This window comes from Oncorhynchus tshawytscha, linkage group LG05, assembly GCF_018296145.1.
Source record: "Oncorhynchus tshawytscha isolate Ot180627B linkage group LG05, Otsh_v2.0, whole genome shotgun sequence".
Taxonomy (NCBI): Eukaryota; Metazoa; Chordata; class Actinopteri; order Salmoniformes; family Salmonidae; genus Oncorhynchus; species Oncorhynchus tshawytscha.
The window spans coordinates 68567977-68585644 of NC_056433.1; the positions used below are offsets into that span (position 1 = coordinate 68567977).

General features: G+C 42.9%; 1 protein-coding gene across 1 annotated transcript; it reads right to left on the minus strand.

Annotated features, from left to right (window-relative positions):
• Nucleotides 1-437: 437 nt before the first annotated feature.
• On the minus strand, nt 438-10797 carry znf648 (zinc finger protein 648). Its single transcript, XM_024422023.2, has 2 exons — nt 10567-10797; nt 438-2538 (listed from the first exon to the last, which is right to left on the minus strand). Exons 1-2 carry the CDS (start codon nt 10637-10639, stop codon nt 896-898), a joined length of 1716 nt encoding a protein of 571 aa, XP_024277791.1. The 5' UTR covers nt 10640-10797; the 3' UTR covers nt 438-895.
• Between the last annotated feature and the right edge of the window lie 6871 nt (nt 10798-17668).

The following is a 17668-nucleotide window of genomic DNA, read 5'->3' on the forward strand; positions in this document are numbered from 1 at the left end:
GAAAGCAGACTGAACCAGGTTTTCCTGTGCTTAGCTCTATTCCATTCCCTTGTCCTTGCCGATAACAAGCATACACATAACATGATGCAGCCACCACCATGCTTGAAAATATGAAGAGTGGTACTCAGTGATGTGTTGTGTTGGATTTGCCACAAACTAAATGCCTTGTATTCAGGACAAAAAGTGAATTGCTTTGCCACATTTTTTGCAGTTTTACTTTAGTGCCTTATTGCAAACAGGATGCATGATTTGGAATATTTTTTATTCTGTACAGGCTTCCTTCTTTTCAATCTGTCATTTAGGTTAGTATTGTGGAGTAACTACAATGTTGTTGATCCATCCTCAGTTTTCTCCTATCACAGCCATAAAAGGAAAATTCCACCCCAAAACCATCTTTTGGTATTTGTTTCATTAGTCCATTTTTTATATAGTCCCAAAATGTTTTCCATGTCAGCAATCAAGTTTTCAAGATATACAACTTCAAGATAAAATACAGAAATACAACGTGTATGATGCATTGAGCATCATATGATGGAAAACGCAACATCATATGATGCAAAATGCATCGTACCGGTTGAGGGCACTTGTGAAAAAGGAAAGGGGTGTGAATAGTTTCTAAAGGCACTATATTTTAAGGCTTAGCAGCCTAGCAGGATGTTGTCCTTCAAAAAAGGTGCTATCTACTTGGAACCAAAAAGGGTTCTCCTATGGGGACAGCCGAAAAACGCTTTGGGAACCCTTTTTTCTAAGAGCGTAGCATGTAGAGATCAGTAAGGTTGATTAGACCAACTGTTTGTACTCTATGAGAGGGTAGCTCCCAAACAGCATAAATCAGTCTTCAACAACAGAAGCAGCAGTAGCAGCACTAGCAGCAGTAGCAGCGGCAGCAGTAGGGTCATTCATGGCTCACCATGTGCTCAGTGAGCTGAGAGGCACACTGGAAAGCCTTGTCACACTCCACACAGACAAAGATCCTCCCGGCACACGTCTGCTCCTGGTGGCGTTTCAGAGCAGCTGTGCGGCTGAAGGACATGCTGCAGCCTGTGCAGTCGTAGGGCCTCTCTCCGGTATGGACACGCTGATGACGGACCAGGCGGGACACCATGGCGAATGCCACCCCGCACTGAGGACACTTGTGGGGGCGGATACCGCTGTGTACGGCCTGGTGCTCCAGCAGGTTGGAGGACTTGGTGAAGGACTTGGTGCAGACCAGGCAGGTGTAGGGTCTCAACCCGGTGTGCACCTTCTGGTGCTCTGCCATGCGGCTGGCCACGGCAAAGGCTTTCCCGCAGATAGGACAGCAGAAGGGCCGCTCGCCCAGGTGAGTGCGCTCATGGCGGAGCAGGGACAGTGGCTTGTTGAAGGTCTTGCCGCACTGCGTGCACGGGAAGGGTTTTTCATTGGTGTGCATGTTGCGCTCATGCTTCCGCAGGTCCGAGGAGCGCACAAAGTCCTTGCTGCAGGTCTCGCACACGTACGGTTTCTCTCCGGTGTGCGTGCGAATGTGCTTGCGGTAATCGGAGGACCAGATGTACGTCTTTTCGCAGAAGGGGCAGTGGTACGGTCTCTCTCCAGTGTGCAGGCGCTTGTGCTGCTGCAGTGTGCCTTGGTGAGAATAGGCTTTGCCACACAGGTCACATATATGAGGCTTCAGGCCACTATGAGTATCCAGATGACTCTGCAGATTGCTGGACTTCTTAAAGGCCCAGTTGCAGTGAGTGCACTTGTAGGGCCGGTTCTCTGTGTCTCCCTCCACTCCACGTTTCTTCATGGCAGCAAACACTATAGGCACCTTATCCTCACAGGCATCAATCATGGCCATAGCCTTGTTTAGTGGAGGGGGAATGACTAGCGGTTCTCCACCCTTCCAATTACACTTGTTACCACGTACATCACGCACATCATGACGAACATCAGACAGAGACTCCTTGGTTTTGGGCCTGATCTCTCTCACCAGACGCAGCTTCAGATCGGAAGGATCACCGCTACACACTTTCCTCTGCAAAAGTCTTTTAGTACCATTCTTGATGTTGCCTTCCTCCTGTTGTGACGAGTCTGAGTAGACCCCCTCCAGACCTGTAGAACCTCTCCTATTGGCAACATTATGTTTAATGGCTGCGGGTGAACCTGGAGGACTACAGAGGTCCTGATTGGGAGACAGTCTCTTGTCTTTTCCAGAGTTGAGCCCAGCAAACTTCTCAGCCAGAGTCCATGTAGGTGTTTGTGGGTTTAAATAAATCATCCCAGTGTAGCTACCACCTGATTGGGAGTCAGTGTCGTCATTATCAGATGGGTTAGAGTCACTTTCCACTTTGTGAGCAGTGTTGACTTTTACACTCTCTGAGGGCACGTGGGAAACATAGTGCATTTTGTTTATTAAGTTTTTCCGGATACTTCTCTTTGAAATGTATACTTTATCAACAAACCTTTCTGAGGTCCATGAAGGCATTTCTTCAGCCATACTGGATATTATAGAGGTGGTGAACGTGGCTTGAGGCTGAAAAGGGATTTTCCCTGAACTCACCTCCTTGGCAGTGCCTGGAAAAAAACACAAAAACAAATACAGTGTTAACTATCCAACACAGTGAAGATAAAAATTGTAATGCTATATGACCAAAGGTTTCACAATAAGTAGTAATGTTATTGAGTGCAACACACATGTAAAATGTGAGTTTAGTAAGTGTTATAAAGCATCTATGAATGTTTTTAAAGCATCTATGAAGGCTTTATTAAAGTTGTAGTGCTCTGCAAAAACTGCCACTATACAAAACTGCCTAAGAAGAGACAAGCTGTCTATGTGCAGCTCATAACAGGCTCATATGAAGCATATGAATTCCAGTAACTGGTGCTGTTTGTCGTGAAATAACCAAGTGTCAGCCGAAGAAGATGTGGATGTGGTGGTTCAAAATAGAAGATAAATTAATTATATGTAATAAAATATAGATGACTTTATGAACTCAATTTTAAATATACAGAATATTGGACACACCTACTCATTCAAGGGTTTTTCTTTATAGTTACTACATTGTAGAATAATAGTGAAGACATCAAAACTATGAACTAACACATATGGAATAATGTAGTAACCAAGAAAGTGTTAAACAAATCAAAAGTAGCCACCCTTTGCCTTGATGACAGCTTTGCACATTCTTGGCATTCACTCAACCAGCTTCACCTGGAATGCTTTTCCAACAGTTTTGAAGGAGTTCCCACATATGCTGAGCACTTGTTGGCTGCTTTTCCTTCACTCTGTGGTCCAACTCATCCCAAACCATCTCAATTGGGTTGAGGCCAGGTGATTATGGAGGCAGGTCATCTGATGCAGCACTCCATCACTCTCCTTCTTGGTCAAATAGCCCTTACACAGCCTGGAGGTGTGTTGGGTCATTGTCCTGTTGAATAACAAATGATAGTCCCACTAAGCGCAAACCAGATGGGATGGTGTATTGCTAGTGAATGCTGTGGTAGCCATGCTGGTTAAGTGTGCCTTGAATTTTAAATAAATCACAGACAGTGTCACCAGCAAAGCACCCCCACACCATAACACCTCCTACTCCATGCTTCACGGTGGGAACCACACATGCAGAGATCATCCGTCCACCTACTCTGCGTCTCACAAAGACAAAGTGGTTGGTACCAAAAATCTCAAATTAGGACTCATCAGACCAAAGGACAGATTTCCACCGGTCTAATGTCCATTGCTTGTGTTTCTTGGCCCAAGCAAGTCTCTTCTTATTATTGGTGTCCTTTAGTAGTGGTTTCTTTGCAGCAATTCAACCATGAAGGCCTTATTCACGCAGTCTCCTCTGAACAGTTGATGTTGAGATGTGACTGTTACTTGAACTCCATGAAGCATTTATTTGGGCTACAAATTCTGAGGTGCTGGTAACTCTAATGAACTTATCCTCTGCAGCAGAGGTAACTCTGGGTCTTCCTTTCCTGTGGCGGTCCTCATGAGAGCTTGATGGTTTTTGCAACAGCACTTTAAGAAACTTTCAAAGTTATTGAAATGTTCCGTATTTACTGACCTTCATGTCTTAAAGTAATGATGGACTGTTGTTTCTCTTAGCTTATATGGATTTGGTCTTTTACCAAATAGGGCTATATTCTGTATCAAATCAGATCAAATCAAACTTTATTTGTCACGTGCCGAATACAGTGTAGACTTTACCGTGAAATGCTTACTTACAAGCCCTTAACCAACAGTGCAGTTCAAGATGAGTTAAGAAAATATTTACCAAATTAACTAAAGTAAAAAATAATAAAAAGTAACACAATAACGAGGCTATATACAGGGGGTACCGGTACCGAGTCAGTGTGCAGGGGTACAGGTTAAAGGTAATTTGTACATGTAGGTAGGGGTGAAGTGACTATGCATAGATAATAAACAGCGAGTAGCAGCAGTGTACAAAACAAGTGGAGGGGGGTTGATTAATTGTTCAGCAGTCTTATGGCTTGGGGATAGAAGCTGTTACGGAGCCTTTTGGTCCTAGACTTGGCATCCCGGTACCACTTGCCGTGCGGTAGCAGATAAAACAGTCTATGACTTGGACTGGAGTCTCGGACAATTTTTTGGGCTTTCCTCTGACACCGCCTATTATATAGGTCCTGGATTGCAGGACATTTGGCCCCAGTGATGTACTGGGCCGTATGCACTACCCTCTGTAGCGCCTTATGGTCAGATGCCGAGCAGTTGCCATACCAGGCGGTGATGCAACCAGTCAGGATGCTCTCGATGGTGCAGCTTTATGACTTTTTGAGGATCTGGGGACCCATGCCAAATCTTTTCGGTCTCCTGAGGGGGGAAAGGTTTTGTCATGCCCTCTTCACGACTGTCTTGGTGTTTTTGGACCATAATAGATTGTTGGTGATGTGGACACCAAAGAACTTGAAACTCTCGACCCTCTCCACTACAGCCCCATCAATGTTAATGGGGGCCTGTTCGGCCCGCCTTTTCCTGTAGTCCACGATCAGCTCCTTTGTCTTGCTCACATTGACGGAGAGATTGTTGTCCTGGCACCACACTGCCAGTTCTCTGACCTCCTCCCTATAGGCTATCTCATCGTTTTCGATAGTAAGGCCTACCACTGTTAATGATGGTGTAGGAGTCGTGTTTGGCCACGCAGTCATGTGTGAACAGGGAGTACATATGAGGGAACTAAGTACACACCCCTGAGGGGCCCCAGTGTTGAGGATCAGCGCAGCAGACGTGTTGTTGCCTACCCTTACCACCTGGGGGTATCTGGGAGGATGCTGTTGATGTGAACCATGACCAGCCTTTCAAAGCATTTCATGACTACCGACGTGAGTGCTACGGGACGGTAATCACCTAGGCAGGTTACATTGGCTTCCTTGGGGACAGGGACTATGGTTGTCTGCTTGAAACATGAAACATGAATTTTGTCCCATTCCTCCTGACAGAGCTGGTGTAACTGAGTCAGGTTTGTAGGCCTCCTTGCTCGCACATGCTTTTTCAGTTCTGCCCACAAATCTTCTATATGATTGAGGTCAGGGCTTGTGATGGCCACTCCAATACATTTACTCTGTTGTCCTTAAGCCATTTTGCCACAACTTTGGAAGTATGCTTGGGGTCACTGTCCATTTGGAAGACCCATTTGCGACCAAGCGTTTAACTTCCTGACTGATGTCTTGAGATGTTGCTTCAATATAGCCACATCATTTTCCACCCTCATGATGCCATCTATTTTGTGAAGTGCACCAGTCCCTCCTGCAGCAAAGCACTCCCACAATATGATGCTGCTGCTCCTGTTCTTCACGGTTGGGATGGTGTTCTTTGGCTTGCGAGTGTCCCCCTTTTTCCTCCAAACATAACGATGGTCATTATGGCCAAACAGTTATATTTTTGTTTCATCAGACCAGAGGACATTTCTCCAAAAAGTTCGATCTTTGTGCAGTTGCAAACCGTAGTCTGTCTTTTTTCTGTCGGTTTTGGAGCAGTGGCTTCGTCCTTGCTGAGCGGCCTTTCAAGTTATATCGATATAGGACTCGTTTTACTGTGGATATAGATACTTTTGTAACTGTTTCCTCCAGCATCTTCACAAGGTCCTTTGCTGTTGTTCTGGGATTGATTTGCACTTTTCGCACCAAAGTATATTCATCTCTAGGAGACAGAACGCGTCTCCTTCCTGAGTGGTATGATGGCTGCGTGGTCCCATGGTGTTTATACTTGCGTACTTTTGTTTGTACAAATGAATGTGGTTCCTTCAGGCATTTGGAAATTGCTCCAAAGGATGAACCAGACTTGTGGAGGTCTACAATTGTTTTTCTGAGGTCTTGGCTGATTTCTTCTGATTTTCCCATGATGTCAAGCAAAGAGGCACTGACAGGTACACTTCCAATTGACTCAAATATTGTCAATTAGCCTATCAGAAGCTTCTAAAGCCATGATGGGTTGACACTCCCCCTTAGGTTGTGCCGTGGCGGAGATCTTTGTGGGCTATACTCGGCCTTGTCTCAGGATGGTAAATTGGTGGTTGAACATATCCCTCTAGTGGTTTAGGGGCTGTGCTTTGGCAAAGTGGGTGGGGTTATATCCTTCCTGTTTGGCCCTGTCCGTGGGTATCATTGGATGGGGCCACAGTGTTTCCTGCCCCCTCCTGTCTCAGCCTCCAGTATTTATGCTGCAGTAGTTTATGTGTCGGGGGCTAGGGTCAGTTTGTTATATCTGGAGTACTTCTCCTGTCTTATACGGTGTCCTGTGTGAATTTAAGTATGCTCTTTCTAATTCTCTCTTTCACTCTTTCTTTCTCTCTCTCGGAGGACCTGAGCCCTAGGACCATGCCTCAGGACTACCTGGCATGATGACTCCTTGCTGTCGCCAGTTCACCTGGCCGTGCTGCTGCTCCAGTTTCAACTGTTCTGCCTGCGGCTATGGAACCCTGACCTGTTCACTGTGATAACTATTATTTGACCATGCTGGTCATTTATGAACATTTGAACATCTTGGCCATGTTCTGTTATAATCTCCACCCGGCACATCCAGAAGAGGACTGGCCACCCCTCATAGTCTGGTTCCTCTCTAGGTTTCTTCCTAGGTTTTGGCCTTTCTTGGGAGTTTTTCCTAGCCAACGTGCTTCAACACCTGCATTGCTTGCTGTTTTGGGTTTTAGGCTGGGTTTCTGTAAAGCACTTTGAGATATCAGCTGATGCAAGAAGGGCTATATATATACATTTGATTTGATTTGATGATATAATTTTCTGGAGTTTTCCAAGCTGTTTAAAGGCACAGTCAACTTAGTGTATGTCAACATCTTACCTACTGGAATTGTGATACAATGACAAATTATTATTTTTCTATTATCTCTCACTGCATTGTTAGGAAGGGCCCGTAAGTAAGCATTTCACTGTTAGTCTACACCTGTTCTTTACAAAGCATGTGACAAATACAATTTGATTTGACTTCCTTGACTGCTCTCTCAAGAACCTCAAGGGGGACCAGACCCCTGTTTTTTATTGCAAAGGACCACAGGAGGAGGTGGGTAGCTGGGTCGAGTGGCAGGCAGGTCATACACATGGGGTCCAAAGGGGCAACAGTACAGGCAAGGCTAGTAAAGATGTCCGGGAGATCAGGCAATAGGTAGATAACAGGAAATCCGATAGGCTAAAGTACAGGCATGGAATAGGCAAAAGGTGTTGTTAGTGAGGCAGGTAAAAACTATCATACATGGGAGGAGTAAATCAAGGGAAACCACAGAACTCCGAAAGCCGTGTGTCCCAAAACAATCAATACCTCACAGTGATGGGGTGCAAAGAACTGAACTAAATAGTGTGTGATAATGACATACAGGTGTGTGAACAGGTGATTATAATTCAGGTGATTGGGATCTGGAGAATGAGCTGCGTTCAGGGGATCTAGGTGTTTGAGAGTGTGAGCTGGAAAGTGGGCTGCGTTCAGGGGATCTAGGTGTTTGAGAGTGTGAGCTGGAAAGTGAGCTGCGTTCAGGGGATCTACGTGTTTAAGGGTGTGAGTTGGAAGCAGACGTTACAATGAGGAATAAATACACAATGAGTAGCAATAACTTGGCTATATACACGGGGTACCAGTACAGAGTCGATGTGCAGATGTACAAGGTAATTGAGGTAGATATGTACATATACGTAGGGATAAAGTGATTAGGCAACAGGATAGATAATATACAGTAACAGCAGCGTATCTGATGAGTGCAATAGAGATTGAGTTATCTGTGGATCTGTTGGGGCGATGTGCGAATTGGAGTGGATGGTGTTGATGGTGACTTACTCACATCGGCAGATAGAAGCCACTCCTCAGTAAAAGGCACATGAAAGCCCGATTGGAGTTTGCCAAAAGGCACCTAAAGACTCTCAGAACATGAGAAAACCTGATGAAACCAAGATTGAACTCTTTGGCCTGAATGCCAAGCGCCACGTCTGGAGGAAACCTGGCACCATTCATACGGTGAAGCATAGTGGTGGCAGCATGATGCTGTGGGGATGTTTTTCAGCGGCAGGGACTGAGAGACTAGTCAGGATCGGGGCAAAGATGAACAGAGTAAAAAGAAATCCTTGATGAAAACATGCTCCAGAGCGCTCAGGACCTCAGACTGGGGCACAGGTTCACTTTCCAACAGGACAACAACCCTAAGCACACAGCCAAGACACCTCAGGAGTGGCTTCGGGACAAGTCTTTGAATGTCATTAAGTGGCCCAGCCAGAGCCTGAACTTGAATCCAACTGAACATCTCTGGAGAGACCTGTAAAGCTACGCTCCCAATCCAACCTGACAGCGCTTGAGAGGATCGGCAGAGAAGAATGGGAGAAACTCCCCAAATACAGGTGTGCCAAGCTTGTAGAGTCATACCCAAGAAGACTCAAGGCTGTAATCGCTGCCAAGGGTGTATCAACAAAGTACTGAGTAAAGGGTCTGAATACTTATGTAAATGTGATATTTCAGTATTTATATTTAATAAATTAGCTAATATTTCTAAAAACCTGTTTCTGCTTTGTCGTGATGAGGTATTGTGTGTAGACTGATGAAGGGAAAAAAATATTTAATATATTTTTGAATAAGGTTGTAACATAATAAAATGTGGAAATAGTCAAGGGGTTTGAATACTTTCCGAAGGCACTGTATATCTGAACATAGGCATAGATTGAATATATGCAATACACCATAATGCCATTCCATGAATTAACTTTGGCCTACTAGTGTAACGGATGTGAAGCGGCTAGCTAGTTAGCGGTGGTGCACGCTAAATAGCGGTTCAATCGGTGACGTCACTTGCTCTGAGACATTGAAGTAGTGGTTCCCTTGCTCTGCAAGGGCCGCGGCTTTTGTGGAGCGATGGGTAACGATGCTTCGCGGGTGTCAGTTGTTGATGTGTGCAGAGGGTCCCTGGTTCGCGGACGGTCTAAAGTTTTACTGTTACACTAGCAGCATCTCAGGACAACATTACCCACTTACCCCAAGGTGGCTCAATTTACCCTGTACCTATGCTTAATTTACACCATACGTACACCATAAATTGTGCCAAGAGACCAATTATTTTGGACTAGCTATGTTTTCAAAACTGTTATGTTTATATTAATTCTGATTATTTCAAGGGATACACAACATCCTGAAATATATGTACATATATTTGTTAGAAAGAATACTATATTTCCCTTGACTTAGTGATGCTTAATGTAAAAAATGGTGCAAAATACCCCACTCTCAACCCTACGCATATTTTCTCCATTTATTTTAGTCCTGCGGGCCATTAATAAATCAAGTTAAGGAGGAAACCAACATTTACAGCCTGAATTGATGATGTTTTATGTACGAAATGGTCGCAGGGGTACACGAGCAGGACGTCAATGGCAATGACTAGGACGTAAGGATTAATAGCGCCATTATTCTTAACAGGGCTAGATCTTTTGACTAGGAGGTTAACAGTAACCTCATAAAGTCCCCAAAGCTTCTGTGGCACTGGCCCAAAGTCATGCAATGCATACAACGCATTTCTAACACAATGTAGACATAATGTGCATAATTAGAATTTAGAACATACTCAAATGCAGTGCATAAATAAATCACATTTGGACAATAAATATCTTAAATTACAGTAAACCAACAGGTTGCCCAACTCTTATTTTGTGGGGACCCCATGCGATGAACTCTATATAATGCAACGTCTATGATGTTTATTTACAAGTTTCGTCCGATTTTACTCTATTGTAGGCTAATATCAATTCCGTATGTAAAATGTCTCAATATAAAAGGATACCGTTTGCTAACACGCTACTTAGATATAAACGACAATAATGACAGCAGTCAAATGCGGTGATGGGGGACAAGTTATGGGCAAGTTATGTTTACCCGCTGATTAGGGGTATCCTAGTAATGGGGGTGGAGGGGATCCTAAAAAATAATACATGCACTGGTGATCCTTAAAATCTATATAAGACTATAATAAATAAGAAGCTCAGCGCCTACAGGCCATTTCATAAACGGTCAGTATGCATGCCATCTCTTTCTCACTACAACGTTTAGTCATCAGAGCTTGATCTGTCCATTCATTCAGTCATAGGCTGCATTCTGCCGCTTACCTCGACAACGTCCTCCTATCTCCCCGTAGGCAAACCATAAGCATCCTCCTGTCGGCGCGCGAACGATGGTCATTTAGAGATGCCCACTCGGAGTGGGCGGAGTCAAAGTGAAAGAACGTGGGGACAGCAGTGTCACTTACGCCCTTAGTAAGCAGTTTTATGCCGTGTTCAAAACAATTTGGAACTTGGATGTCGACTTCAGGGCGTTCAAGACAACTAGGAACTCGGGAAAAAAAACCTTGTGAACGTTCATCCAACTCGGAATTCCAATTCGGAAACTCGGAATCTTTCTAGAGCTCCTCCTTTCCGACGTGAAGATCACTGACGTCATTATTTGACATCATTTTTCCCGAGTTCCCAGTTGTCTTGAAAGCACCATTAGACTCTTGCAAACCGACACCAACATTAAGTCATGATCCTAGTTCATGATCTGTATGCCGATACCAGGGTATTTATGTGACCCACTGACCCATATGTGATGAAGACATATTGACACTGCGGTTTCTCCCGTCATTTGTCCGTATTTTTACAGTGATTGACTTTATTATAGGTTGTATTAACTTATACATACTGTATATAGACCCTATATATATATATCATATTCACAGCAATTTCGTATTTGTATTTATTTATACATAGCCTAGAAGTGAGACAGATGAATGAATGTTGCTTGTTACACAGTTAGGCCTACATAGCCTAATCATCACAAAGTGTACTATGTCGGCCTAGATAGTCAACCTTATAGTATTTTCTTTTTTTAAAAGATGAAGGTTTTAATGTCATGTTCACAAGTACAGTGAAAGGCCTTTCTTACCATCTCAAAACCCAACAAGGTAATAATCAATAAAAATGTAGCCTAATACTAGAAAAAAACACACAAGAAATTAGAAGAAATATGAAGAACACAATAAGTAAGTAACATACAGGGTCAGTTCTAATACCATATTTACATGTTCAGGGATGCTGGAGTGATGGAGGTAGATATGTACAGGGGTAATGGGACTAGGGGGCTCTATATGATACGCCCCAAATCCTATCTGACAGAGAGAAGGAGCCACAATTATTTTTTAAGTAGTAACACCATCACGAGAAGTCTATGAAATAGGTGGTGAGGGTAGGCAACATCCCCTCTGTCATGCTGACACTCAACACAACATTTGTTGAAAAATACATTTTCAACAATTTCTTTTATCTAAATCCAATGTCGTGCTGAAATGTTTCGTTGATTTCATGTTAATTTCACTTTATTTGAGAAACTGAACTCAATGTAAATCAAAAATACGAGAAGAAAAAAACTGTCAGGGGAGGTTCTCTTCTGCATTGTTCAACAAATCCAGTAAATGTGGAGGAGTTAAGATGGAGTTTCCTTGTTATGTCCAAAAGCGGAAGATGTGTCACAGGCTCACAGGCTCATTTCCTTTATTGTGTAGGCCTGATGTAAACTAGAAGGTTGCAGTGTAAGGCATATTCCTGACTGCGGTCACTGCTCCTCGTGTGTTGTCCTACTACAGCTACTTAATGAGGACAGGGAGACATTCAGCCAAGAAAACATCACTTGCAGCCCATCCTTAGAACAGACTGCCACCATGTGGATTTATTTCACAAAGACATTTCCGGAGAGAAAATCTGGATTACACAACGGAATTGTTTATAATCTACATTTAAAAAAAATCCACAATTGGTCAACAGTATGTATTATAAAAAAATAAAGGGTCAACAGTCAAACTTTTTGAGAACCCTTTGAGATATTCCAGTAATGAGTCACTTACTTAATAAATAAAGAAATCATTCACTTAAAACATAATTGCCTTAAAAACAGATTTCTGGCACACATTGTATCTTCATAGCTGATGTTCCCATGCTGGTTTTGCACTAAGATATGCAAAACTATTAGTGACAGAAATACATTTTCATTTCCCTTCTTTTTAATCACACCAAAAAAGATTGAGAAATCAATGCAGTTCGCAATAGGTCAGAATGAGACCAACGCATTTCATAGCATTCGGACATTAATTTACATTACATCTACAAGGTTGCTATTCAGTCTCTGTTTGAAATTAGCATAGGTACAGTATGTGTTTTACAAATTGAGAAACAATGTTACACCACAGTATAACCAACAGTATAACCAACATGAGGAAGGAGGAGGGGTGTCAGTAGATTAGAATTGTATGGAGAGAACATTTCGTACAGTTTCACCCGTTCTGAATATCTACAGTTTCCTACTTTGGTTATAGTCCAGAGCGCTCTGGATCTTCCAGCAGGCGAGGAAAACAACGTACAGTACCACTCATAACCACTAGAGGACTCAAGGTTTCAATATATCTGTCTTTTATAATCTTCTTTTCTGAAGACCTAGGGACAGCTCAGAATGAATGAAAAATGGAATCTTAAACTATTCATTAATTGAACAATTTATTCATGAAAAATCACAATTGATTTTAGCATGGTTCCAGATCACTTTGTGCTGTGTAGCCAACTCCTATTGTCATTGTTATGCAGCATTTGTCACACCCTGATCTGTTTCACCTGTCTTTGTGATTGTCTCCACCCCCCTCCAGGTGTCACCCATCATCCCATTATCCCCTGTGTATTTATACCTGTGTTCTCTGTTTGTCTGTTGCCAGTTCGTTTTGTTCATCAAACTTACCAGCAGTTTTCCCCCTGCGCCTGTCTTGCCCTGTTTTGACCTTTTCTGCCCGCCCTGAGCCTGCCCGCCTGCCGTCCTGTACCTTTGCCCCACTACTCTGGATTTTCGACCCCTGCCTGCCTTGACCTGTCATTTGCCTGTACCTGTTGCTGTAATAAACATTGTTACCTCAACACAGTTTGCTTTTGGGTCTTACCTGAAACGTGATAGTGCGAACTGGCCATGACTGACCCAGCAGACCTGGGCCAGCTGCGCAATGCCATCTCCTCCCAAGGAGCCACCATCGGTAGGCACAAGGAATTGCTTCCTGGCCTTATGAAGGGGGTCCAAACATTGGCTGAACGCCATGACTGGGCGTTGGACAGTTTGCTGGAGCAATTCCATGGGTTGTCTGGTAGGCAGCCTACCACAGTGGTAACCCCACAGCCCCTCAATAACTCAGCTGCACCATCTCATCGGTCTCTCCACCTTCTCGGGAGCCCTGCTTACCTCCCCCGGAATTCTTCAACGGAGAGCCCGGCACCTGTCGGGCATTTCCCATTATCCCTTGTGTATTTATACCTGTGTTCTCTGTTTGTCTGTTGCCAGTTCTCTTTGTTCATCAAACCCACCAGCGGTTTTCCTCCTGCTCCTGTCTTGCCTATTGTTTCTGTTTTTCACTGTTTGTCTGGGACCTGTCGTTTGCCTGCCCCTGTTGCTGTAATAAACATTGTTACTTCGACACAGTCTGTATTTGGGTCTTACCTGAAAAGTGATAGCATTTGGTGTGACAATGACCAAGCGTTGACAAGACAGCGTGAACGGATCTGGGACTAGACTAACCTATTCCTCACAAGGAGCCTGTACTCTGAAATACTCTGAAATATCCTTGCACTTATCACATATAGGTCCTGGCCAGAAGTAATACACTAAATAGGGAATAAGGTGGCATTTAGGACACAGATAAGGAGGAGGCCCTGTTAAGTAATTTAACTTTCCGTGAGAGAGAGAGAGAGAGAGAGAGAGAGAGAGAGAGAGAGAGAGAGAGAGAGAGACAGAGAGAGAGAGAGAGAGAGAGAGAGAGAGAGAGGGAAGGCTACTCAATTAGAACTCAATTAAAGCTTAAGGGCGGAGAGCAGGACTGTGTTCTTTGTCAAAGTCTTTCCAATGGATTGGATGCTTCCCAAATTGCACCCAATTCCCTATATAGTGCATTATTTTTGACCAGGGCCCATGTCAAACAGGTTGATGAAAACATTTTCATCCTTTGAAGAAATGTTGTAACTTTCCCTGTTTCGCAATACTGCTACCACTTACCCAGAAACGTCCCTTCCCATGCAAGATCAGGTTGCTCAACACCTGAGGCAGGGAGAATGAAGATTAAACTATTCTCATCACAGCATCTACTGACAATGACTTTAAGCTTAACCAACCACATTGGTTGTATCCCAAATGGCACCCTATTCTCTATATTTTGCAAAATCCTTGTCTGTCTGTGGTGTGCTTCACTCTCGGAGTGAATGTAAGTTAAAATATTTCATTGGTGTGTATTTCACTGGTCATCCCCAATTCCCCCTTTGGCCACCTTTCCTTCTAATTCTCTGCTGCCAATGACTGGAACGAATTGCAAAAATCACTGAAGCTGGAGACTCATATCTCCCTCACTAACTTTAAGCATCAGCTATCAGAGCAGCTTACAGATCATTGCACCTGTACATAGTCCATCTGTAAATAGCCCATCCAACTACCTCATCCCCATATTGTTATTTATTTTATTTATATATATATTTTCTCTCCTTTGCACCCCATTATCTCTACTTGCACATTCATCTTCTTCACATTTATCACTCGTGTTTATTTGCGAAATTGTAATTATTTCGCCACTACGGCCTATTTATTACCTTACTTCCCTAATCTTACTTCATTTGCACACACTGTATGTAGACTTTTCTATTGTGTTATTGACTGTACGTCTGTTAATTCCATGTGTAACTCTGTGTTTGTGTCACACTGCTTTGCTTTATCTTGGCCAGGTCACAGTTGTAAATGAGAACTTGTTCTCAACTGGCTTACCTGGTTAAATAAAGGTGAAATAATAATAAATAAAAAAACAGGGATAAAGGTAGAATATTCATTTTTCCACAATGCTGAATATGTCATTAGGAAGCTGTGTAAACAAAGCTGTCAGAAGGGGGCTGTGACTCTGTGGTCATATTGGTCAGCTATAAGCACAGCTCAGCAAGATGTCCAAGCTGAACTAACAACTGGGTATGCATCCCAAATTGAAAACTATTCCCTACATATTGCACTGCTTTTGAAAAGTAGTGCACTAAAAAGGGAATAGGGTGCCATTTGGGATGCAATCCAGGAGAGAAAATCTCATATGTTTCATTGAGGAGGTCCCGGTTGTTTTGATAGATTCAATGGATGATTGTTAGTGTACTGAGTGTTTCTGTTTCTAGTAGACCTTAGGATCATTTTACAGCCAGCTGGGAATATAGAGGTTGTACATGGTCAGATAGTCAAGTAAAAGTTCACCCTTAGGTGAGTTTGTTTTGATCCCAATTGTTTTGGTTCAACTAGCTGTTTTGGTCATACTTTTTTTGGTCCAGCTATCTGTTTTGGTCATGCTTTTTTGGTCCAGCTATCTGTTTTGGTCATGCTTTTTTGGTCCAGCTAGCTGTTTTGGTCAGGCTTGTTTGGTCCAGCTAGCTGTTTTGGTCATGCTTGTTTGGTCTAGCTAGCTGTTTTGGTCAGGCTTGTTTGGTCCAGCTAGTTGTTTTGTCAACTTGTTTGGTCTAGCTAGCTGTTTGGTCAGCTTGTTGGGTCCAGCTAGTTGTTTTGTCAACTTGTTTGGTCTAGCTAGCTGTTTTGGTCAGGCTTGTTTGGTCCAGCTAGTTGTTTTGTCAACTTGTTTGGTCTAGCTAGCTGTTTGGTCAGCTTGTTGGGTCCAGCTAGTTGTTTTGTCAACTTGTTTGGTCTAGCTAGTTGTTTTGTCAACTTGTTTGGTCTAACTAGTTGTTTTGTCAACTTGTTTGGTCTAGCTTGCTGTTTGGTCAGGTTTGTTTGGTCCAGCTAGCTGTTTTGGTCAGCTTGTTGGGTCCAGCTAGCTGTTTTGGTCAGCTTGTTGGGTCCAGCTAGCTGTTTTGGTCAGCTTGTTGGGTCCAGCTAGCTGTTTTGGTCAGACTGGTTTGCATGTACTGCACCTGTATGTACGCAGAGCAAGTTGCTCTGGATAAGAGTGTCTGCTCATTTTTAAAAATGTAACTGTCTAGATATTTGATAACAAGACTAAAGCTATGTATAGACTTGTTTTCATTGTGCATGTATTGTAACAGAATAAGGTGAGTTGAATTTCAGGTTTAGAAGCATCTTGTAATGATACAAACATTTCTTAACTTGAAGTGTATGTGAAATAGGGTTATAAAGAGTCTAAGAAAGATGAATGAGTAGCTATACTGGAATATATAGCTCACCAAAAAGTGCAGTCATCCTAGCTAGGGCTGGATCTTGAATTATGCAGTCAAGGAGACTGGGCCTTAATTGAGAACATACCCTGTCCTGGAAATTTAATTTTCCACAGTTCTCCACTTCTGCAAGAGTAGTTTATAAATTGGGGCTTACGGGGTACATTACAGAATATATGGCCAAAACATGCAGTTACGTAAACCCTTGACCTATATCTACACACACTGTCACTTGTCTTCCTAATACTATACAATTTAAAACCAGAAATAGATTACATTAAGGTATAAGTGAAATATAAAGTACTATAACCAGTTGACCACACAACTCTATATTGACAATCTCCTCCAATCTTGAAATTATGTTTTTCTCCAACAGTTTTGGCCTAATGGTTGCGCAACATGCCTGCACATAAATACACACACACACAACATTGCATTTTGTATTCATCAAGACACAAAATTCTCTCAAATTGGCAACCCACGCTTTATGTGTCGAAATCCATGCAAGTTTCACAAACTTCCACCAAACAACAATGCTGTAACTTTAATAGGTGGTTAGTATCAATGAGAGTTGATGAAAGACAAGACATTGGAATGGATAGGTTAGGCATGCTTCTATCCCCCAACTAATGTCTTGAGGATAGAGTTCTCTGTGTTTGAGGCGGTGTCCCAAATGGCACCCTATTGACAATATAGTGCACTATATTTGACCAGAGCCCTATGGTTAGGCTATTGCAAAAATCAGTTCTCTATATTGACAATAGAGTGCCATTTAGGACGCATCCAATGAGTGTCAACATGTTGGCCAAGATGTTTTCCATCATCCTTACAATTATCATGTAGATCTAAAAGCAACACAGACTGCTCAAAGAAATGATTTCAATGGTTATTGGACATGATAGTAAAAGGCATTCAGTGGTTATTGTACATGAGAGTGAAAGACAAAAACAAGTTGCTGTTAGTTAACCTCTGTACTAAGGTCATGTGCCAAAGATTCCATATTGAT

Excerpts from the sequence above, each read along its gene's own strand:
- znf648 (XM_024422023.2), bottom strand. The coding sequence starts at position 10,639 with ATGACCATCGTTCGCGCGCCGACAGGAGGATGCTTATGGTTTGCCTAC. Across the intron at positions 2,539-10,566 it reads GATAGGAGGACGTTGTCGAG|GCACTGCCAAGGAGGTGAGT; the intron begins GTAAGCGGCAGA and ends GTTTTTTTCCAG.